Source organism: Manis pentadactyla, chromosome 2, assembly GCF_030020395.1.
Source record: "Manis pentadactyla isolate mManPen7 chromosome 2, mManPen7.hap1, whole genome shotgun sequence".
Lineage (NCBI taxonomy): Eukaryota > Metazoa > Chordata > Mammalia > Pholidota > Manidae > Manis > Manis pentadactyla.
The window spans coordinates 153,358,581-153,377,176 of NC_080020.1; the positions used below are offsets into that span (position 1 = coordinate 153,358,581).

At 36.5% G+C, this 18,596-nt stretch overlaps 1 protein-coding gene across 3 annotated transcripts in view; it reads left to right on the top strand.

Moving 5' to 3' along the window:
* The window catches only part of MGAT4A (alpha-1,3-mannosyl-glycoprotein 4-beta-N-acetylglucosaminyltransferase A), a 144,285-nt gene that overhangs the window by 54,463 nt on the left and 71,226 nt on the right, over positions 1-18,596 (top strand). For 2 of the 3 annotated variants that reach the window (XM_036879986.2, XM_036879987.2), the window contains exons 3-4: positions 13,419-13,586; positions 15,712-15,852. In XM_036879986.2, coding sequence (XP_036735881.1) covers positions 13,419-13,586; positions 15,712-15,852 — 309 coding nt within the window. The remainder of the gene's footprint in view (positions 1-13,418; positions 13,587-15,711; positions 15,853-18,596) is intronic. The other variant, XM_036879988.2, reaches the window with a different exon arrangement.

Genomic DNA, 18,596 nt, shown 5'->3' on the forward strand with positions numbered 1-18,596 from the left:
TCAGAAGAGAGGATAGATGAGCACCAAGGTGAGCAAATGTGATGACATTTCAGTGTATGAAAAGCTTTGATTTTTAAGAAGGAGCCCAAGTAATTTTTGAGAGGTATAATTAGCATATAGATGAGAACTTCAGAGTGTGTATTTTTTGTAGGAGCTTAGCCTCTGATACCTATATGAACAGGGCCATCCTCTCTGTCCCCCTTACCTCATTGGATGAAGGAGAAGTAGAGTTGAATTAACAATGTGAGAGTATTAATAATTGAGCCTTTAGGAGCTATTAGGGTAGATTAAATCAGGAGAGGTTTGTTGGATTCATTCATCCTTGCTACCTTCATGTAGCATGGCTCTGAAGACTAGAAACCCTAAACATTGAGGTTTGCTCTACATAGAGTAGGAGAGGGTGAATTGTGGATGGAAGGAAGTGGTAGTTTCCCTAAACTTAGTTTAAAACTTCTCATTATAGTAGGAAAAATACTCATCAGTGTTTACCATCTGAGTCCAATGGATCCTTTTATGTGTTTTTATTTTAAGTAATTTTACAAATAATACAGAAATAATGATACAGTGTAAAACAACTTTATTGTAAATTTTAATAAGAACTAAAACAGCAATGACAAATTTTTAGTCCACATGTTTCTGTTTTCATAGGTAAAAAATGGGCAGTGTCTTTTGGCTACAACTAACTGCTCAACTCTCGCATGAACCTGAGACACATCCTGCTTGTAAATTCTAATTCCATATTTCAAATACATCTCAATAGATTCTAGCTCATCATTACTTCTGTTTCTTCTGAACGTACATCATTAAAACACAAGACTTTTGGGACTTCTGGCTCAAGATGGCGGCATGAGTAGAGCAGCAGAAATCTCCTCCCAAAACCATATATATTTTTGAAAATACAACAAATACAACTATTCCTAAAAGAGAGACCAGAGGGTACAGTACAATAGCCAGGCTACATCTACATCTGCAGGAACTCAGCATCTCATGAAGGGAATAAGATACAAAGCCATGACCTGGCAGGACCCCAGCTCACTGGTGGGAGGAAAAGAGTGGGAGTGGAGAGGGAGTGGAAGCACAGGACTGCTAAATAACCAACCCTAGTAATCTGCACTGGGAGCACAGACGCACATTGCATGGTGTGCTGGATATTAGAGAAACGGAAGGGTAGGGTCCGAGACAGACTGCAAGCGGGTCCCAACAGCCAGCTCCCCTGCAACAAAAGACAAGTGGGTGCTTTTTAAAAGTCTTAAAGGGACAAGGGCTCAACAGCTGAACAAAATTGTCCCAGCACACTCAGCCTGGCAGGCTGGGAACTTGAGGAAATTTGAGCCCCTTAACCCTCTGGGGGGTAAAGCAACCCGGAAGCCCCTCACGTCGATAAGCAGCCTGCCACTTGATCTCCCCGGCTGGCGCTACAAGCAAACCGGCTGACCCACCACAGCTGCAGAGAAGTTGAAAAGCAGCCTTGCACATGGAAACCACACAGAGTCTCCTCCCAGAGCACAGCAAACTGGGACAGGCAGAGGAAGCTGGAGCAAGGTCCAGAAGGCATGAAGGGGCACCGTTCTCACAGGAGAACACACCCAGCATGGCTGCAACTCCCCACAGTGCTCTAAGGCTAGCCCAAGGGTGGCCCTTGGCAGTTCAGGAGATTGTCCCAGAGTCTGCTCCTGGTGTGCAGGTAACTGACACAGGAAGCAGAAGCTGGAGCAAGGTCCAGAAGGCATGAAGGGGCACTGTTCTCACAGGAGACAATGCCCAGTGTGGCTGTGACTCCCCCCGCCCCCTGCAGTGCTCTAGGCTAGCCTGAGGGTGGCCCCACCCACGGCAGCTTGGGAGATTGTCCCAGAGTTGGTTCCCGGTGTGTGGGTAACCGGCACAGGCAGCAGAGAAGGGCAAGGCAACCAACCACCTCTATAGGGTATTTTAAAGGGAGTGCTCTAGATGGAAGCACTCCTAAGACTAAATAGATGTCACCAGAGAAATAAAATCACAGCAAAGAAAACAGGCCAACCAAATACTAACTAAAGGCAAAAAATAAAATCAACTATCCACAAAAGCAGTCGAAGGAAACACAAAAGAGTACAGAATGAAACACCTAACATATAAAGAATGAAGGAGGAAGAATAAGAAGGGAGAGAAATAAAGAATCATCAGACTGTGTTTATAATAGCTTAATGAGAGAGTTAAGGTAGACGATTAGATAGTAAAGAAGCTACCCTTGATCCTTTGGTAACCTCAAATCCAAAGCTTGCAATGGCAACAAGTACATATCTATCGATAATCACCCTAAATGTAAATGGCCTGAAACCAACAATCAAAAGACACAGAGTAATAGAATGGATAAAAAAGCAAGATCCTTCTATATGCTGCTTACAAGAGACTCACTTCAAACCCAAAGATATACACAGACTAAAAGTGAAGGTATGGAAAAAGATATTTCATGCAAACAATGGGGAGAAAAAAGCAGGTGTTGCAGTACTTATATTAGACAAAATAGACTTCAAAACAAAGAAAGTAACAAGAGATAAAGAGAGAAATTACATAATGATAAAGGGGGCAGTCCAACAAGAGGATATAACCATTATAAACATATATGCACCCAATACAGGAGCACCAATATATGTGAAACAAATACTAACAGACTTAAAGGAGGAAATAGAATGCAATGCATTCATTTTAGGAGACTTCAACCCACCACTCACTCCAAAGGACAGATCAACCAGAAGAAAATAAGTAAGGACACAGAGGCACTGAATAACACACTAGAACCGATGGACCTAACAGACATCTACAGAACTCTACACCCAAAAGCATCAGGATACACATTTTTCTCGTGCACGTGGAACATTCTCCAGATTAGACCACATACTAGGCCACAAAAAGAGCCTCAGTAAATTAAAAAAGATTGAAATTCTACCAACCAACTTCTCAGATCACAAAGGTATAAAACTAGAAACAAATTGTACAAAGAAAACAAAAAGGCTCACAAACACATGGAGGTTTAACAACATGCTCCTAAATAATCAATGGATCAATGACCAAATTAAAACAGAGATCAAGCAATATATGGAGACAAATGAAAACAACAGCACAAAGCCCCAACTTCTGTGGGACACAGCGAAGGCAGTTCTAAGAGGAAAGCATATTGCAATCCAGGCCCATTTAAGGAAAGAAGAACAATCCCAAATGAATAGTCTAAAGTCACAATTACTGAAATTGGAAAAAGAATAACAAGTGAGGCCCAAAGTTAGCAGAAGAAGGGACATAAGACAGATGAGAGAAGAAATAAATAAAATTGAGAAGAATAAAACAATAGAAAAAATGAATGAAACTAAGAGCTGGTTCTTTGAGAAAATAAACAACATAGATAAACCCCTAGTCAGACTTATTAAGAGAAAAAGAGAATCTATACACATAAACAGAATCAGAAATGAGAAAGGAAAAATCATATTGGACCTCACAAAAATACAAAGAATTATTAGAGACTACTATGAAAATCTATATGCTTACAAGCTGGAAAACCTAGAAGAAATGGACAACTTCCTAGAAAAATACAACCTTCCAAGACTGACCAAGGAAGAAACAGAAAATCTAAACAGACCGATTACCAGCAACAAAATTGAATCGGTAATCAAAAAGCTACCGAAGAACAAAATGCCCAGGGCAGATGGATTCACCGCTGAATTTTACCAGACATATAGAGAAGACATAATACCCATTCTCCTTAAGTTTTCCAAAAAATAGAAGAGAAGGGGATACTTCCAAACTCATTCTAGGAAGCCAGCACCACTCTAATACAAAAACCAGGCAAAGACCCCACCAAAAAAGAAAATTACATACCAATATCCCTGATGAACATAGATGCAAAAATACTCAACAAAATATTAGCAAACCAAATTCAAAAATACATCAAGAGGATCATACACCATGATCAAGTGGGATTTATCTCAGGGGTGCAAGGATGGTACAGCACTCGAAAATCCATCAACATCATCCACCACATCAACAAAAAGAAGGACAAAAAAACCACATGATCATCTCCATAAGATGCCAAAAGAGCATTCGACAAAATTCAACATCCTTTCATGATAAAAACTCATGAGAAAGTGGGTATACAGGGCAGGTACCTCAACCTAATAAAGGCCATATATGACAAACCCACAGCCAACATTATACTTAACAGCGAGAAGCTGAAAATTTTTCACCTAAGATTGGGAACAAGACAAGGATGCCCACTCTCCCTACTTCTATTCAACATAGTACTGGAGGTCCTAGCCACAGCAATCAGACAAAACAAAGAAATACAAGACATCCAGATTGGTAAAGAAGACGTCAAACTGTCACTATTTGCAGATGACATGATTTTGTGCATAAAGAAACCCTAAAGAATCCACTCCAAAAGTACTAGATCTAATATCTGAATTCAACAAAGTTGCAGGATACAAAATTAACACACAGAAATCTGTTGCTTTCCTATACACTAACAATGAGCTAGCAGAAAGAGAAATCAGGAAAACAATTCCATTCACAATTGCATCAAAAAGAATAAAATAGCTAGGAATAAACCTAACCAAGGAAGTGAAAGACCTATACCCTGAAAACTACAAGACACTCAAGAGAAATTAAAGAGGACACTAACAAATGGAAATTCATCCTATGCTCTTGGCTAGTAAGAATTAATATTGTCAAAATGGCCATCCTGCCTAAAGCAGTCTACAGATTCAATGCAATCCCTATCAAAATAGGAACAGCATTCTTCAATGAACTGGAACAAATAGTTTTAAAATTCATATGGAAACACAAAAGACCCTGAATAGCCAAAGCAATCCTGAGAAGGAGGAATAAAGCAGTGGGGATCTCGCTTCCCAACTTCGAGCTCTACTACAAAGCCACAGCAATCAAGACAATTTGGTACTGGCACAAGAACAGACCCACAGACCAGTGGAAGAAAATAGAGAGTCCAGATATTAACCCAAACATAAGCAGTCAATTAATATATGATAAAGGAGCCATGGATATACAGTGGGGAAATGACAGCCTCTTCAACAACTGGTGTTAGTAAAACTGGACAGCTACATGTAAGAGAATGAAATTGGGTCATTGTCTAACCCCATACACCATAGTAAATTCAAAATGGATCAAAGACCTGAATGTAAGTCATGAAACCATAAAACTCTTAGAAAAAAACATAGGCAAAAATCTCTTGGACATAACATGAGCACTTCTTCATGAACATATCTCCCTGGGCAAGGGAAACAAAAGCAAAAATGAACAAGTGGGACTATATCAAACTAAAAAGCTTCTGTACAGCAAAGGACACCATCATAAAACCAAAAGACACCCTACAGTATGGGAGAATATATTCATAAATGACATATCCAATAAGGGGTTAACATCCAAATTATATAAAGAGCTCATGCACATCAACAAACAAAAAGCAAATAATCCAATTAAGAAAAGGGCAGAGGAGCTGAACAGACACTTCTCCAAAGAAGAAATTTAGATGGCCAACAGACAAATGAAAAAATGCTCCACATCGCTAATCATCAGAGAAATGCAAACTAAAACCACAATGAGATATCATCTCACACCAGTTAGGATGGCCACATCCAAAAGCAAACAACAACAAATGTTGGTGAGGATGTGAAGAAAGGGGAATCCTCCTACACTGCTGGTGGGAATGTAAATTCGTTCAGCTATTGTGGAAAGCAGTATGGAGGTTCCTCAGAAAGCTCAAAATAGAAATACCATGACCCAGGAATCCCACTTCTAGGAATTTACCCTAAGAATGCTGGAGCCCAGTTTGAAAAAGACAGATGCACCCCTATGTTTATCACAGCACTATTTACAATAGCTAAGAAATGGAAGCAACCTAAGTGTCCATCAGTAGATGAATGGATAAGAAGATGTGATGCATATACCCAATGGAATATTATTCAGCCATTAGAAGGAAACAAATCCTACCATTTGCAACAACATGGATGGAGCTAGAGGGTATTATGCTCAGTGAAATAAGCCAGGCAGAGAAAGATAAGTATCAAATGATTTCACTCATCTGTGGAGTATAAGAACAAAGAAAAAAACTGAAGGAACAAAACAGCAGCAGACTCACAGAACCCAAGAATGGACTAACAGTTACCAAAGGGAAAGGGTCTGGGGAGGATGGGTGAGAAGGGAGGGATAAGGGGGGAAAAGGGGCATTATGATTAGCAGACGTAATGTAGGGGGTGGGAGGCACAGGGAGGGCTGTACAACAAAGAGAAGACAAGTAGTGATTCTATAGCATCTTACTATGCTGATGGACAGTGACTGTAATGGGGTATGTGGTGGGGACTTGATGATGGGGAGAGTCTAGTAACCATAACGTCGCTCATGTAATTGTAGATTAATGATACCAAAGAAACAAAAATCCCAATAGAAAAAAAAGCAAAAAACAAAAAACACAAGACTTTTGGAAACTTTTGCAGCTCCTAATTTTGTTGAAGAGAGGAAGGCCATCTTTTCTACTCAATTGCAAAACATTTTCATCATTAAATTTATAAACACCATTTAGAATGATCAATGAGGATTTTTCATTTGTACTTCATCTCTTTCTAATCATTTTTGTATACACACCAGCCTTTATGTGTCTACTTATGAGCCTCTCCAGTAAATCCTGTTGCACAAACACATAATAAACAAAAGAATACTTTTACCCATCCTTTTAGCAAAACGGTATGTTTTGGGTTCTTATGGCAAACTTTGTGATGAAGTCCTTCCAGCTGGGTAGCTAACCATAGGGAAATGCTTTATTTCCTTTTTGTTCTTAGAAATTGTTTATTCATTGAATCTTTTTTGTTTTGCTTTTTAAAAAATATTTATTTGAAATAATTATAAAATTATAGGAAGCTACAAAGACAGTACAGAGAGATGCAGTGTAACTGTCATCTGTTTTCCCCCAATAATTACTTCTTGTGATGTTATGTATGTATAATGTACAGTGTCCAAATCAGGAAATTGACTTTGGTACTTTAGATGTGTATAGTTCTGTGCCATGTTCTCACATGTGCAGGTGTTGTAACCACTACCACTAACAAGATATAAAACAGTTTTATCAGCACAAAGGTCTGTCTCCCTTGCGCTACTCCTTTGGAGTCATACCTGCTCCTCCATCCCCATCATCCCTTATTTCTCACAACCGCTAATCTGTTATTCATCACTATAACTTTGCCATTTTGGGATCATACAGTATGTGACCTGTTGAAAAACATTTTTCACTCAGCTTGAGGTCCATCCCAGTTGTTTGGTGTTTTAGTACATCATTCCTTTTTATTGCTGAGTAAGATTCGCTGGTGTGTATGAAAACATTGTAGCCAGCATATAATTGGATCATGTATTTTAATTCACTCTACCAATTTCTCTTTTCATTAGTGTTTGTCCACTATTTACATTTAATGTGGTTAGTGATATTAGGCTTAATGAAGTCTTCTGATTTTATTTTTGTTCACTTTGTTCCTTTTGTTCTTTGTTTTTCTGTTTTCTTTTACTTCTTGTAGGTCACTTGGACATGTAAAAAATGACGTGTTATTTATCCATAGTGCTTGTGAGTATATTCCTTTCTTTGTGCAGGTATTGTAGTGATTGTTCTAGGCATCAGATATACATTTATAATTTATCACTGTCTACGGCTGTTGCACTTCATCAGTTTGAGGGAAATGCAGGAATCTTACCCCTTTCAAGTCCCTTTACCCTCCTGAGTTTATAATTGCTCTAAAAATTATTTCCTCTGCATCAAGAACCACATCAGGCAATGTTAACTTTTTGCTTCAGTCATAAAACATAATTTGAAAACTCAAAAAGAGAAGGAAGGTCTGTTGTGTTTACTCATATTTTTTGTTCTTTCTGTTCATTCTTCCTGATGTTTTAAGATGCCTTCTTTTGTCTTTCTTTTTCAAGAACTTCCTTTAGCCATTCTTTTAGGGTAGGTTTGTTGAAGGCAAAGTCTGTTAGTTTCCCTTTGTTTGAGAACCTTGATTTCCCCTTTACTCCTCAAGGATAATTTAGCCAGATAGGGAATTTGGGGTTGATAGTTGCTTTTTTTTTTTTTTCAGTTCTTGAAAAATGTGCCACTTCCTTCTGGCTACCTTTGTTTTGGATGAGTCACCTACGGTAGTTCAAATAGTTTTTAATTTTTCCTAGCAGGTAGTGTGTCCTTTCTGTCTGGGTGCTTTCAAGGCTTTTTCTTTGTCTCTAATTTTCTGAAGTTCATTTACGGTGTTACTCAGCATGGATGTATGGATGTCTTTGGGCTTATCCTGTGTGGGGTTTTCTCAGCTTCTTGAATCTTTATGTAGGTTTGTCCTTTGCCAAATTTGGGAAATTTTAGCCATGATTTCTTCAAACACTCCACCCTATCCTCTTTCTCTTTTACTTCTGGAACTCTGATGACAGGAATGTTAGATCTCAGATATTTTATTAAAATTCCAAAGATCCCTGAGCTTCAGTAAATTTTTTTTCCAGTCTTTTTTCTCTCTGTTGTTCAGCTTGGGTAATTTTGCTTTTCTTTCTCAAGATTCTTTGATGGTTTTCTTCTGTTCTCTCCATTCTGCTGTTGAGCCCATCCATTAAGTTTCTTGTTTCACTATTTTCTGTTCCAAAATTTTCATTTGTTTCTATAATTTGTATCTTCTTTGCATAGGGTTTCTATTTTTTTATCTGTTTAGTTTGCCCACTGAAACATTTTTATGATGGCTGCTTTAAAATCCTTATCAGAGAATTCCAACATCTGTGTCATCTTGGTGTTAGCATGAATTGATTGTCTTTCTCATTCAAGCTGAGATTTTCCTGCTTCTTAGGTGATGACTTGATGAGTGTACACAGGTCCATTTGGAGTATTATATTAATGAGATTCTGGGTGTTATTTAAATTGTTAATCTTAGCTAGTCTTTTCTGGCAATATTCTAGGAGGGGAAGGTGGGGGGTGCCACCTCATTACTGCCAGGTGAGCATAGAAGTCCAGACTTCTTAGTTGGCCTCCATTGATACCCAGCAGGGAGGGCCTCCTCTACTCCTGTGCAGGGGTGGGAAATTGGTTCCCCATTAGGCCTCTGCTGACATCATTTTGGCTGTTAGGGGTGACAGCCTGTTACTGCTCTCCATGTGGCCTCCACTGACACCTCATCAGGGGCACACATTACTGCTGGAAGGTAGTGAAGTCCTGGTTTTTCACTCAGTCCTCTGTCACAACACCTATGTGTGTGTGTGTGTGTGATTTTTTACAGCTGAGCAGAGGTAGAAGTCTAGACTCCCTACTTGGCTTTTGCCAATGGAGTGGGGATGGGACCATGTTTTTTTTTTTTAAGGTGTTTGGCTGGAATAGAGCTGTTAATTATCTCAAAGTCCTCTGTGTTACCAGGTCGCCCCATCCTTAGTCCTTTGGCTGGAGACAGCAGGATGTTCTTGGGGTGTTCTGTGTTCTCCTGCTGGTGTTCCCAGGGTGCTGGCTTCTCCAGTACTCAGGCTAAGATACACGGAGCAAAAAAATGCCCTCAGGGAGCTCGCCGTTGTGTCCTTCCTTGGTCCCCTTTCCATCTGCTGCCTTTGTTCCACCTTTCAGAGTCTTCTTTATGTTTGTTTAATCTGTCATGTCCAGGGTTTTTATTGTTCTCTGTGGGAAGATTAGGGAGAAGTGTGTCTGTTCCATCTTGGTCTGTAACTGGAAGTCCTGATCTTGAACTCAAGAATATTCATTTAGGATATTGTTGCCCGAAGACTTGTTGTCTGAGATTGCAATTTTATGATCAATTTCACCAACATTGTTAGAGTTTGCAGTGGTATTATCTGCTTCTCTACTTTCATTTTCTGATTTACCTAATAATTGTGAAATGTTTTCCTCTGTCAGTTTCCTTTTCTTTGCTGTTATGGGTACAATAAGGAAAAATCCTAAATTCTCAGTTGTTGTTAGTAAAGGTTACAAAAGACTACGAAGTTGAGTGTCTCCAGGCAAGTGGACTGTTTATGTCAATTGGAAAAAAACTGAAACAAAGACAGCAGGGAAGATGAGGATATTGGGGGGGCAGTGGATGTGGGGAGCATGAATGATGTGAAAGAAGAAAGATGAGAGATGGGAAGTTTGTGATTGAAAATGGGAAGTCCACAAGGAAACGCGGAAGAGTTTGAAAAGGGTTTTACAGAAGAGTATCAGGAGAGAAAGGTAGAAGAGAAGGACAAAGAGGAAAGGGAGGAGAGGGAAGAAGCAAGCATGCAATGGGTCCCAAAAGGAACAATCAGATCCCACCGGGAGACAGGGTCAGAGGACACCCCGTTTGTTGGCAGAGCTGGTCAGTAGTGTAGGGTGGCCTAAGTATCGGTAGTCTGCTATTTAAATAAAGATGATTCTAATGTAGAATAAAATGCTCTGCCTTGAGGGATTCTTCATAGGAAATACATATTATATCTCTTGGAATATAAAATGTTTTTTTCTTTTGTGAATGAAACGCTTTTATGAAAAATGTCTGCCAAAATTTAAGTACTTAAGGAAAATAGTTTATAACCATCTGATAATGTTTACTCTGTGTTCCTTATGGCTTGTTAAACTTCAAAAAGTGAAGTTGAATAAAATCATTGTCAGTATTTTTTAAAAGCAGAGAACTGTTTAAACATATGGCTTAGTCTACTGTAATGAATATTACGCTAAGCCATGCAATCTATTTTTTCTGATCATTTTACTTTGGTAGTGGAATTTGGGACTTCTTGTTAAAATTACTAAAAAGATATTGCCCTATCCTCAAGGGAAATCAAGGAAAATGATTGCAGCTGTTTAGATTAAGAAACTATTTCTAAGAAAGTGTTTGTTATAGGTATACACTCATCATTTGGTTGTCTTAAGTCATTGTGCTTTATAAGTTCAGTAGATAGATTTTAACTTATTAAACCTTTGCCTGGAAATTTGTTTTGAATGACATTGTTAATGATTATTTTACTTAGGGGACTGTTTACAAATTTTGATCGTGTTCCGGAAAACTTTTCAACCATAGCATATCTGGTATTCACTAGTTAGGGTCCGGTTTTGTAAGCATAGTGAAAACATGTAAGGTAACAAATGGAATTATATCATTTGCTTTAATTTAAATAGAGCATATGATTCTGTATGCCTGTGAACTCCATTTTCCTTTTGAGTTTGGAACTATGCAGATTTTTCATAATCCATGCTTATGTGGTATATCCTGACTAGAATACTCTAAAAACAGGGAATGATCTCATTAATTCAACTTAACTCTTAAAAAAAGATCTTGGAAATAGGTGCCCACAGGATATTTTGAAATCCCTCTCTGCCCCAAGTGTAATCTTGAGGTTTATGGCCTCAATTATCAGATGGTTATAAACAATTTTCCTTAAGTACTTAAATTTATTGGCAGTACTTAAACTTATCATTTATCTTAGGGTAGAATTTATCTTTTTTACAAGAGTTTTCTCACTTAGGATTAAGAGATGACTTCATTTATTCTTCCATTATAGGCCTCAGTAAAGGACTTGTAGTTTTCATCTCATAAATCTTGTGTCTCTTGTTAGAGTTTTGTTACAGTAAAATTTATAGTTATGTGTTTGTGAGTAGTATCTTTTTAACATCTCATTTATTATGAATTTACACATATGAATAAGTGCCTAACCCATGAATGTGTAGGAATTAATTTTATCTAACCCTACGCAGGTCAGTAAATTCTAGAAACTTTCTAATACCTTGAAGCTCCCTTTTTTGGCCATTCCTAATCACAGTCCCCTTTCTCTCTTCTTCCCTCCTAAAGCTAGATTTAAGGTGGATACAGCTATTTACATGTATTCATCATTCAATATAGGGAAGCAGGAGAGATTTTTTTTGTCTGCCACAGAATTCTTAAGAGATACTATGTGGGCCTTTCTGTAAGAGACAAGGAACAATATAATTAACTTTTAAGGTTAACTTTATGAAACACGTAGATTTATTTTGTATAATTCTGTTTCTTATTGAGTCTATCCTTGAATAAAGCAGAGATTGTAAAATTAAATAAAAATAGCCTTTCCAAGGTTTGTTTAGTTTAGATGTCAAAATAATTAGCCTTGGTTTATCTAGGTTAATAGAGAAGTTGTAAAACATTGTTCTGGTTTCTCCTCTCTAGCTTAGTGAGGTGAAAATTGCTCATACCATTCCCATAGCCTCAGCTACCTTTCAGCCCTGCTGATCAAGATAATTGAATGGTTTTTCTTTACTGTCTCTTAGATTTTCGTGTCTGGTTCTCTCTCTGTTCACTGTGCACTTTGTCTCTGAGCTGTCTCAGGTTGTTGTTTCAATGCCTACATTTATCCTCATAAAATTCACTTTTATTTCCCAGACCAGGTTTTCCTGACCTGTGATGATCTCAAGTTAAAATGAATGTCTTTTTTATTTTGAGGTATCATTGATAACACTCTTATGAAGGTTTCACATGAAAAGCATTGTGTTTACTACATTCACCTGTATTATCAAGTCTCCCCTACACCCCATTGCAGTCACTGTCCATTATCATAGTAAGATGCCACAGAGTCACTACTTGTCTTCTCTGTGTGCCACACTGTCTTCCCCAAGGCCCCCCCCATACCATGTGTGCCGATCATAATGCCCTTCAATCCCCTTCTCCCTCCCTTCCTTCCTGCCTTCCCCTACCTCTCCCCTTTGGTAACTGCTAGTCCCTTCTTCGAGTCTGTGAGTCTGCTAATATTTTTGTTCCTTTAGTTTTGCTTTGTTGTTATACTCCACAAGTGAGGGAAATCATTTGGTACTTTTCTTTCTCCGCCTGGCTTATTTCACTGAGCATGATACCCTCTGGCTCCATCCATGTTGTTGCAAATGGTAGGATCTGTTTTAAAATGAATGACTTTTAACTCAGGCCATTTTACATCTACCTGACTGAGTTGTTAGGGATCAGGAATTTGACCAAAGTCTGGCCTAGGGGAAATCTTTGCAGAATAGGAAGTACAGAGGAAACATATGGACTATGAAATTAATGATTATGCTATAAAAGAGGTTATATTCATTATATTATTAGATATATTATCAGTTTCAGTGCCTCATGTGTCTTCATACAGATATGGACTTTATAGTTATTTGTACCTTTTGAGAAATGGTGTTAGTATTATGCTTGAAAGTGTTAATACTTAAGTATCTTTAAATCTCCAAAGTGCTAAATAGAAAGTGCTCGAATTCTTACAGATATTAAGAGAATGAGTTGGAGGTGGCTATGTTACATAACTAGTCTGAGCTCTTTTTTATTTTCAATTCTATATCAATGAATATATAAATGAATATCTGTTTCTGGAAAATGTGACTTAAAATTTTTTAATATTGCAGTTCAGTGTTGATTATGTTGTTTGGGGTTTTTGTTTAGAAATATACTAATAACTTTTGGTTTTGCTTTTAGAAAAACTGATTGCTTATCAGCGAGAATTTCTTGCTTTGAAAGAACGTCTTCGAATAGCTGAACATAGAATCTCACAGCGCTCTTCTGAATTAAATGCCATTGTTCAGCAGTTTAGGCGTGTTGGAGCAGAAACAAATGGAAGTAAGGATGCTTTGAATAAATTTTCAGGTATAAATGATATTTTTGGTTTTTAAGAAGATTATATTTTCAAAGGGGTATATGAAATACTTTATTTGAAAATTGTGCAGAGTAGCTTATCAGTCAGCATTTATTACCCTTTTCAGAGAGAAAAATCACACAAAACTATTATGGTCAATTATAAAATAATTTTTATTAATAGATAAATTTGATTTTTGAGAGAGTGATATTGAGTTAAATTTCAGTGATAATGCTGAAGAACCAACATCTTTTAAAAAAATATATTCACAATTAGATTAACAATTAAGTTTGTGTTTATACATAGGTATTTTGTGGCTCTGTGGACTTCAGATGAACTCTGGAGAAGTCTGAGCTATTTGAAGCAGTTAGTACTCTTGTATCTCACTTACAAGAAAAAAACAAAACATAGCTTTAGAATGGATACTTTGAGGGTTATCTAACCTGTTCCTTCTCTAAGATCTTCTGGTCAGAGTAAATGAATGCCATAGTCTTCTGTGCTATCCTTATTCTAGTAATTAAACTGATACATATAAAATTGTTACCTCCAAAGTTACATAATCTCTAAAGACTAGGATGCTTTTTCATTTAGCATCCTCTTTCCTAATCCTCTACCATTAATTCCTCTTTTGATTTACTACCTTACCTTATTTTTGAAGATTCATGCTCCTTACCTTCCTTCCTTACTGATTATGAAATTTGTATTATGGCACAGTAACATTTAAAATTATGGAGTGGTATAGATAATAAAAAACAAGTCCCCCATGGTCTGCCTTCAAGTTACTGACAAGGGTTAACATTTTTATTTCCTCCAGTCTTTTTTCCATTCATAATTTTCTTCAAAATTGTGATTGTGTATTATAGCCTGATCTTTACTCTTGAAATTATGCTGTTAACATTTTACTGTGTCATTTTATATTCTTCAAAAATACTATTTTTATTAGCTGTATAATATGTCAGCTAACCCACATACTGGATATATTAAACATCCTTTCTACAACTGGGCAAGTAGGATTTTTCTGGGTTGTTTTTCCCCCAGTTTATAACTCTGTGTTGAACATCTTTGTATATAAATCAGTCAGATTTCTAGTAGCCCTTAAATTAATTTGATTAGATTATGACTTTCTTAAGAACAGGATCTACATGACTTGATTTCCAAACACAAAGCACAGTGAGTGGAACAAAATAATCACTGAATATTTGTTTATTGAATGCATAAAAAGTTCAATTCCTAAAAGGGAAATTATTGACTTAATAGGACAGAAATGTGGGGTTTTTGATGTTGTTCTGAATAGCTGAAACATTTATCACTTTGTCACCAAAATTTAATATTGTTATTTAATCTTCTTTTGATAGGTGGAAATTGGTGTCTTGTAGTTTGTAATTGCTTCTTTACTCATGAAATAAAACCTTAATTTCATGTATCACAGTCATTTGCATTTCTTTTGTGAATTTTTGATACTTGTCACATTTTTAATGGAGTTTTCATATTGTTTTGTATGAAATCTCTATTGAGGCTACAAGTTCTTATTACTAACTTCTTTATTTAAAAGCTTAAATTGTAGTTGAATGGAATTTTAAAACATTGCTTATCCAACTGGGTTTTTATTTCATATATTAAAGGATTCATTGGTTCATCTAATAAATACTGAAAACCTATTTGGAAGTTATGATCTGTTCTGAACATCTTTAACTTGTGATGTTTAGATTATTATACTTGAATTTTTCTGAAAAAAACTTTCATGTGAAAATTTAATAAAATGTAATAACATAAAAAAGTGAAAGTTACTGGTGGCCAATGTACTTATTATATTTTCATAAATTGATAGCATGTTTAGGGTCTGTTCCATAGGGCTTGAGTCCTGACACACTGTAAGGATGAGTGGTTTACATCGCATCTTCTCATGGTATTTTGGCTTACCTTTTTAGAGTCTTTCAGACTGTTACCAATAGCATGAGACTCTGGTTGCAAAAGTGCCTTTTTCACTTTGAGTGGAGATCTTATTCACCGAAATAGAAAATGAGGAAAGAAAATTCTTTAGTTCTCATTCTCATAAATTTTTACTGCTATATATATAAAATGAGCAAATTCTATAAGTAAGGTGTTCCGTGGATTAATTATATTTCCGTGTTTCAGATAATACCCTAAAGCTATTAAAGGAGTTTACAAGCAAAAAATCTCTTCAAGTGCCAAGTATTTATTATCATTTGCCCCATTTATTACAAAATGAAGGAAGCCTTCAACCTGCTGTGCAGATTGGTAATGAAAGAACAGGAGGTACGTTTATTTTGTTTCCTATTATAGTTGTATTGCTGGTATTAATTATGTGTTGGGATATTAAATTTACCATTAGATGTTTGGTAGGTCAAAGAATAAAAACTCTTTACTTGTGCTTAGTGACTTAGAACTCTTTCTAAAGTCCATGTTGAAAGGAACTGGACATTTTTCTCCATAGATGAGAGTAATAGAGCTGAAATATTAGTTCAAGCCCCATCTGCAGGCAGAAAAACATTTAAGCCTTTGTAATTTTCCATTTAATAAATTTGAGAGGTGGAAAGATGCTTTTTTCCTTGTATCTTATTTCAACAATAATAGCTCTTACAGTCATGTCAAGAGTTTTTCTTTTGTCTGACCCTACTTTTCCTTACAGAGATGGTCACTTTCATTTAACCTTTCATGCAATGAGAAGAATTTGGTTTGCTTCTTTTTTTAATATATACCCAAAAGATAATTTATAGCATTTTTTCCTTCTCTTGTTAAAGCCACCAGAGCTTTTGAATTTTCCTTGTGAGACCTATTTCCCATTCTTTTACATTTTTTATTCCTCCATTTATACTTTGTTAATGTCTTCTTTGTAGAGTTTAAAATGTAAAGATCAAAAAATTACTTTGCTCCCCTAATAAGCTTTTAACAAATGATAAAACCATTACTTCATAGATACTAAAACTCATCTTTGTGATAAATGTTTTTAAGAAACTGATTTATGCTTTTGATTCAGTAGTATTCGGTATTTCACTGTCTTTTGACAGTGTCAGGGTCATGATTTCTCATTATATTATTTGATCCAAAAGTATAAGCTTTTATGTCAGGAACGGTCCGAACCACCAGCCTGATGACACAGTCCAGGCAGTCGGATGGAAGGGACTGCACAGCGGCCTTCCCAGAGGAGCAACCCCAATATCCCTCCTGCTCAAAATGTCCCTCCTAATAAATTTGCTTATTTCGGTTTCAATTCAAGCTGCCCTTTCAGGGAAGAGGCCATATCCAATCCTCCCTGAAAATTTTGGTTACTGGCCCTAAAGGAAATTGGAAAAAACCACTTCTGTCCTTTTGACTACCCCCGATGATGGGAAAGTGAGACCCCATGAGTATTGGACCTAAGTTTATGGGAAAAAAGATATGGAAAATTTACGTGGGTCAAGGTTCCTTCCCCGCCCCTATGTGGCATCCAAATGACATATTCAATGATTAATGGTGACAGGTGGGTACAGAGAACAAATGATATTCTTTGGCTTGCCTTACAAAGAACAGCCTGGCAAACTATAAAACAAATGAGAACAGTGCATTACCTAACTCCAGATCAGAAAAAATCTCCATTTTAAGTCTTACTGAAAATGGGTCTGAGGCACAGTCCATAAAATTTGTCCCTGCCTGCCAAAAGGTCATCATGTTCTTTTAGAGAGAGCCTCTTTCTTTCCTACTGGAGATGAAGAATGGGAGTATAACTATGAAAGAATGAGGGCCCTACATAAAAATAATAGAATAATGAACTTTAGATAGTCATCTGTAAAGAAACCAAAAGTTGGGCACCTACCTAACCTTTGCAAGATTTTCTGACCACAAAAACTAGGAACAAGGCCAAGTGATTTAATCTCATTTTCCTAACTCATGTAACCATGCTATGTGTCAAATAAATGATCAATGCCTGTACTTTACTTTATATAATCAAAGAGTATATAATCAAGCTGCTACTTTTCATTAAAGGCCAGTCTCAGCTTTTGCTAGTGTCTGTGCCCTCATTCATTCATTCAGTCGCCAACACCGTTCATCCTTCAGGGACTCCTGGACTCACTGGAGCTGGACTCCGGCACTTTTATATTAACCTTTTTTTAGTTCTTTCTATTTTATGAATCACTTAAAATCATACATCTTTTTCTAAGTAGGTAATAACTCTTAAAATGTCATGTTCCAACTAACTCATTCTTCCATTTCTTTATTGATTCTAGAAATATTTATCCAGCAGGTGCTAGATATCCTAAGACTAATAAACTGTGAACTCTAAATTATTTCCTTTAAAACATTGATCATTAATTATTTTTGAAGTTGATACTGTTTTTCTCCCTTTAATAATCAGTATTTAGGTAAGTTGCCTTTGCCACTTAGTACACTTACTGGTTTAGACTGTATTTTAATAAGAATATCAAATGAAAAGAAAGTACAAGTATTTTTAAGGTCATTTAAAACTTTAGAACTTCGAATAGATTCTTTTATAGTAGCCTGTTCTTATTTATGAATGCGACATTCTTGCTCTTCTTTTTGAAGATACTTATCCAATCCATGTGTTTATCACTTTATCCATGATAAATATAATAAAATCTTGGTCAACCAACTTTCCAGTAGTTACCATTCTTATTAAACTGACGCTGTTTTTGAGAGGAAAAATCAGACAACTTGGGGAAAAAAAACAAGAAAAGACTCAGATTTACATTAAAAGTGTTCATTCCTAAATCTTTAGGCAGTGGTTCTTAAAACTTTTAGAGTCACAAAAACCATCTGGATATCCTACAAAAGCTATTAACCTTCTACTTAGAAAAATGTACATAGAAAAAGTGACTTTGTATATAATTTCTGGGATCTTGTGGAAACCCAAAAGCTATTTAGGGAATTTATATTAAGAACTTCTGGTTTTAGATCAGAGAAAAATTGCTTCTTGCTAGAAATTCTGTTCAGTGGTCAGGCTATTTAATTAAGAAACAGCACTCAGACCAGCTAAGCCTTCCTAAAGCTAAAGAGGGAGAACT